At 40.3% G+C, this 6,071-nt stretch overlaps 1 protein-coding gene across 1 annotated transcript; it reads left to right on the forward strand.

Annotated features, from left to right (window-relative positions):
• The first annotated feature begins 2,568 nt into the window (after positions 1-2,568).
• On the forward strand, positions 2,569-5,496 carry LOC104440177 (G-type lectin S-receptor-like serine/threonine-protein kinase At2g19130). Its single transcript, XM_039309486.1, has one exon. It carries the CDS (start codon positions 2,752-2,754, stop codon positions 5,257-5,259), a length of 2,508 nt encoding a protein of 835 aa, XP_039165420.1. The 5' UTR covers positions 2,569-2,751; the 3' UTR covers positions 5,260-5,496.
• The last annotated feature ends 575 nt before the right edge of the window (positions 5,497-6,071 follow it).

The raw sequence follows: 6,071 nt of genomic DNA on the forward strand, positions 1-6,071 counted from the left end.
GAAGTTTTATATTTGTTAGTGACGGCCAATTGGCACTGCAGGTTTGGTAGTGGGTTCTTCATGGAATAACATTAATAGCTTATGTGTTGGACTCAATTAAATCTTGTGAGGATTTATTTAATTCATTTTTGAGATTGAGATATTATTTCGTGAAGAATTGTAAGTTTAAATACTACGTGAATTATTGAGTATAATTGGATCTTGGAAAACATAAGAATGTTTGAGTAATTTGAGTTTGGTTGTACTTTTCATTGGATTGCTCGATCTAGAGTGAATTCTTTGCTGCTCTCTCCATTGACATATGTCACATCAATAGAATCATTTAAATTTGGTGTCCAATTTATTTTCTTATTTTGTCTATTTCATTGTTCGATCAATTAGATTCCACAATAATTTAAAAGATCAAGGCATTGATAAACGGTCTCTCTACTTTTGCTCAATAATCAAAGTCATTCTTTTAATATCTTTTAAGAAAAAAAATCACAAAAACTCCATATTTTGTCGATTGTGATATATTTACTCTAAACTATTTTTGGTGACACCAAAAACTCTAAATTTATACTTGTATGACACATTTATCCGAATTTTTTTTCTATAACACCAAATTTTTTGGGGTTAATATGTCACATCATACAAATTTGAAGTTTTAGGTGGCACATTATATAAGTTTAGAGTAAATATGCAATATAAGTATGAATTTGAAGTTTTTGATGTCATAAAATAAGTTTGGGATATATATATATATATATATATATATATATATAATTTAGAGTTTTCGGTGATTTTACATTTCTTTGGATTTGAAACCGTTCTTGCACTTAAGTGCCATTGGTCGTCCCTGTGTTGGAACACTATTAGCTATTTTTTGACGTCAAATTTTATTTTATTTGTTGAGGATTTTTCTTTCTTTCTCCAAATGTAGGCTGTCTCTCTCCTTTTTAGGTTATTCATTTTACGAAAACTAAAACCCACAAAATATATTGCCTACACTAATGCAAAAACACGATTATTTGTATAGACTCAAGACAAGCAATTGAGTAGCTATGGGCCGTGAGCTCTGTGGCTCATGACTTGAGCAAATATGACTGCTACAAGATCAAAGCTCATGCGGCAATGCCATGAGCTCAAAGATTAAGTAGCCATGGCTTAAGCTTTGTGACTCAAATAGACATCATGGCCATGGCCATCTGCGAGCTTGAGCTTGAATAGCCATGGCCAATGCTAACTTAGAGTTGGAGCTCATGGTAATAGTGGGGTCATAATGGAGCTCTCTCGTAATTGTGCCCATTTTTTTTTTAATGTTTATGTTGCCTAATTTAGCACCTGTTTTTCCTAAAATAATTATATGAGCGGAGTACCACACAATAGGTATGCTGGCATCTTGTTCATAAAAATTGAATGGCAAAGTATAACGGAATGACTAGTGGTGATACTTCAAGCCACAAAAAAATCTTAAGCTTTATCAACTGTGACACATTTATTTTAATTTTTTTTTGTAACATCAAAAATCCCAAACTCGTACACGTGTAGTAATACATTTACCCAAAACTTTTTTTTTTGACACCAAAAAACCCAAACTTATACTTTTGTAACATCAAAACCCTAAACTTTTGTTTTGTAACACCAAAAACCCGAGATTAATAGTCAAGTCACACATCTACCCCAAAAATTTGGTGTCATAGAAAAAAGTTTGAGGTATTTGGTGTCACAAAAAGAAAAGTTTGAGGTTTTTTATGTCACAAAACAAAAGTATGGAGTAAATGTGTGACACTGCAATATTTTGAGATAAATGAGTCACATAGGTAAAAGTTTGAAATTTTTAATATTACAAAAAAAAATAGTTTGGGGTAAATATTTCACAATGGTCATAATTTAAGGTTTTTGGTGGCTTTTACCATACTTTTAAATAGTGGAGAGATGCTTTAAAAAAAGTAGAGGGGATTTTGATTTTCAGGCTAAAATATAAGGGCCACCGGTAAATCGAATCCATAAAGAAAGTGGCATATGTATAGGAATTGATAAAACAGTAAAAGATTATAATGGACACATCGCCAAGTACCATCGCTCCAAGTCCAACCAGAGAGGCCTCTTCATGCCAACACGTATGGCCATGACAAAGTCTATAAGGTTTTTCTAGTAAAGGCACACAACCATGATGTTACATATATATAAATTGGGGAAAAAATCAATGTGTCGCTCTAGAGTTTTCCCTCGACAAACAGGTCAGCTCAGCATGCGTGGAACAAGCACATTTTGTTGAAGATATTGGCCTCAAGTCTACCTTAGACAATAGTAGGGACCATAAGAATATTGGACAATGCTACATGAAAATCAAACCTTGTCGGTCCAGCTTTTCAAATATATGAATGGCTTTGACACTTGGATTTGTTCCTTTGTTGTTGACTGATGCTGGTAAAACTATGTTTAAAGTCCTGCTTGATCACTCAAATGTTTGATGTTGAGTTTGAGTGTTCTCATTGCATGTTATTCCAATGTATGACGAGGACATGTCCAAGTTGCACCACTAGCGTCTTCTTCACTCTGGGATATGCTCATCCTTGTCCACTGGTATGATGCTTGCTTAAATGCTTCTATCTAGGTACTCCATGACAATGCGCTAGTCTCAGTTGAAGTTTCCCCACGGCACTTTGCGCGTTTCTTGACCCATTCTTCTTTGAGATCTCTTTCCTCACCCTTGCTCCGAGCACAAACGAGTATATATACTTTTCCCTATGAATCTTGTTTCTACACATGTCCGCTCGAATCCTATATGGTACAGCCATGGATAGCAAAAACAGTAGTCCATGGTCGTTCATACTCCCAATTTTCTTGCTTTGCTCATCTCTGTACACCTACCTCTGTCTTGGCACAGACAAGCTCGATGCAAATCGATCTATATCTGGTAATCAAACCTTAACCTCCTCAGGTGGCCACTTTACACTTGGCTTCTTCTCGCCGGGTAACTCCACGTACTCCTACATAGGCATCTGGTACAACAAAATCAACGTGCAAACCGTCGTCTGGGTCGCCAACCGAGACAACCCTATCACTGACAGGCAATCCACTGAGCTGAAGGTCTCGGGTGGCAATCTTGTGATTCTTAACAACTCCGAAGTCCCCGTTTGGTCCACGAATCTGACTGCTTCTTCATCTGGATCGAGCTCCATGGTGGCGGTTCTTGAGGACGACGGCAACTTCGCTCTCAAAGCGGCTCCGACTTCTTCTGTGACTCTGTGGCAGAGCTTCGATTACCCAACGCACATGTGGCTTCCCGGTGCCAAATTAGGGATCGACAAGCGCAAAAACAGGAGTCAGCTCTTGACATCATGGAAGAACGCTGAGGACCCTTCGACAGGTTTGTTCTCTCTCGGTCTCCAGCCATCCAGTGAGTACTACGTAAGGTGGAATAAGTCTGAGCATTACTGGAGCAGTGGGGCGTGGGACAATCAGACGAAAAGTTTCTCTTGGGTCCCTGAAATGAGATTGAACTATATTTATGATTTCAAGTATGTGGACAATGAGAACGAGAGCTACTTCACCTATTCAATCAAAAGCTCCTTCAACACCATATCAAGGTGTGTGATGGACCTTTCTGGGCAGGTCAAGATGGTGTCCTGGTTGCCTTCCCAGGTGTGGACCTTGTTCTGGTCTCAGCCCCCGCAACAATGCATGGTGTATAGACTTTGTGGGCCTTTCAGTGTTTGCAGCGAGCAGAGTGAAGATTCGTGCAGCTGCTTGCAGGGATTTAGCATAAGCTCTCCAATAGATTGGAATCGGAGTGATTGGTCTGGTGGTTGCAAGAGGAATTCGAACTTAAATTGTGCAGCAAATGCGGAGAAAGACCGTTTCTGGCCTATGTCTAACATGGAATTGCATGATGCTCCCCAATCTTTAGTTGCAGGGAGCGATCTGGAATGCCAAACTGCTTGTTTAAGCAATTGCTCTTGCACGGCTTATGCTTTTGAGGATAATGCCTGCTCAATCTGGATTGGGGATCTCTTCAATGTGGAACAGCTCAAACAAGGCACTACCCCTGGAAGGAGTTTCTATGTCCGGCTTGCTGCCTCTGAAATTAAGGATCCCAGCAAGAAGAGTAACGTAACTGCAACAGTGGCAGGGTCTGTTGGTGCCACGGTAGCAATATTAGCCATTGTCTCGTTTGCCGTTTGGAGATGGAGGAGAGGGGCAACTGTAACAACAAAAATAGTGGAGGGTTCACGGATAGCCTTTGCATACCGGGACTTGCAAGTAGCAACAAAGAATTTCTCAGAGAAGTTGGGTGGGGGTGGGTTCGGTTCAGTTTTCAAAGGAACATTACCTGATTCAAGTAGCATAGCGGTCAAGAAGCTTGAAAGCATAAGCCAAGGTGAGAAGCAATTCCGAACGGAAGTAAGCACAATCGGCACTATCCAGCATGTGAATCTTGTCAGGCTTCGCGGATTCTGCTCTGAAGGTGACAAGAGGCTATTGGTCTACGATTTCATGCCAAATGGTTCCTTAGGCTATCATCTCTTTCATAGAAAGGACTCGAAGACCTTGGATTGGAAAATGAGGTACCAAATTGCTTTGGGAACAGCTCGAGGTCTGGCTTATCTCCATGAGAAGTGCAGAGATTGCATCATACATTGTGACATCAAGCCAGAGAACATCCTTCTAGATGCTGAATTCTGTCCAAAAGTGGCAGATTTTGGCCTGGCAAAACTTGTTGGCCGAGATTTCAGCAGGGTGTTGACAACCATGAGAGGCACAAGAGGGTATCTTGCGCCGGAGTGGATCTCTGGAGTAGCCATAACAGTAAAAGCTGATGTTTATAGCTATGGGATGATGCTTTTTGAGTTTGTGTCGGGAAGGAGGAACTTAGAGCTATCGGAAAATGGGGCCATCGAGTTCTTCCCAACATGGGCTGCTAGCAAGATAGCTGAAGGAGGTGACCTGCTTGATCTTTTGGACCCAGACTTGGAGAAAAACGCTGATACTGAAGAGCTAACTAGGATATGCAGAGTTGCTTGCTGGTGTGTCCAAGATGAGGAAACTCACAGGCCAACGATGGGGCTGGTTGTTCAAGTACTCGAGGGGTTGTTGGATGTGAACCTGCCCAGGATACCGAGAGCCCTTCAAATGCTTCTTGATAATCAGGAGCATGTAGTTTTCTTCACTGAGTCGTCATCATCGAACCAGAATTCCCAGACGAATGGTAATACCTCAACTTCTTCCTTGCAGAACCCAAATAGTTCATCTTCGACGAAGTCCGAGTCTTGAGGATGATAAGATAAATGCTTAGTACAAGAAGTGCTTCAGTTATATATTGCATATGCTCCTCTGCTTTTTCTGTAGTCAAGAGCGAATCTCAGCATTTGGGGATTGGCTTTCTTGGGGCTTTTTCCCCTAGCTATTTATGTTGCACATAGATACAAGCAAGCTTGGAATAAGTGCGCGGCCAGACCAGTTGTAAAGACCCTTCATTCTATATAATGATCTGTTGTCTGCTTTTTGAGATCCCACGTGACATTGGTAGTTAGCATCTAAAACTGTCATCTCCACTTTCAAATGATTTTGGCACTGGAATCTGGATCTAACGTATCAGTAACTCCTAGCTTGGATTGCGGCTGGTGTCTCATCGTTCTCGAATGTGCCCTCATTGCATGCAAAGTAGGCTATAAGGCTCGGCATTTCTCAGTATAAATTCCTCTTGCTAGCTACTTTGTTTATTTAACGAGTCACGGTATGAAAATCGCCCTTAAAACTATGACTTGCTAGGACAGGGATATATATGCGGATAATTTCCAGCTAGCAGATCCTTTTGTTGGAGCTGTAGGATGTTAATGCCCGTCCCATTTTTCACATGACATTCATATCTCTTCTAAAGTTGAGTTTTCATGAATCGCCCCATAACTTTATGCTTCGAATGTGTTATGCTAGAGATTACTCGAACCTTTTAGCAAAACTAATTTTAAAGTGATGTATGAGACTTCTGTTGGGTGCTTCCATTCATTTGTTTATTGCTTACCCTTTAATATTTGTGACATTGCTTTACAAGTTTTGTAAAACCAAATTCATTATCTCAACATTGC

The sequence above is a fragment of the Eucalyptus grandis genome, chromosome 1 (assembly GCF_016545825.1).
Source record: "Eucalyptus grandis isolate ANBG69807.140 chromosome 1, ASM1654582v1, whole genome shotgun sequence".
In the NCBI taxonomy this organism is placed as follows: Eukaryota; Viridiplantae; Streptophyta; class Magnoliopsida; order Myrtales; family Myrtaceae; genus Eucalyptus; species Eucalyptus grandis.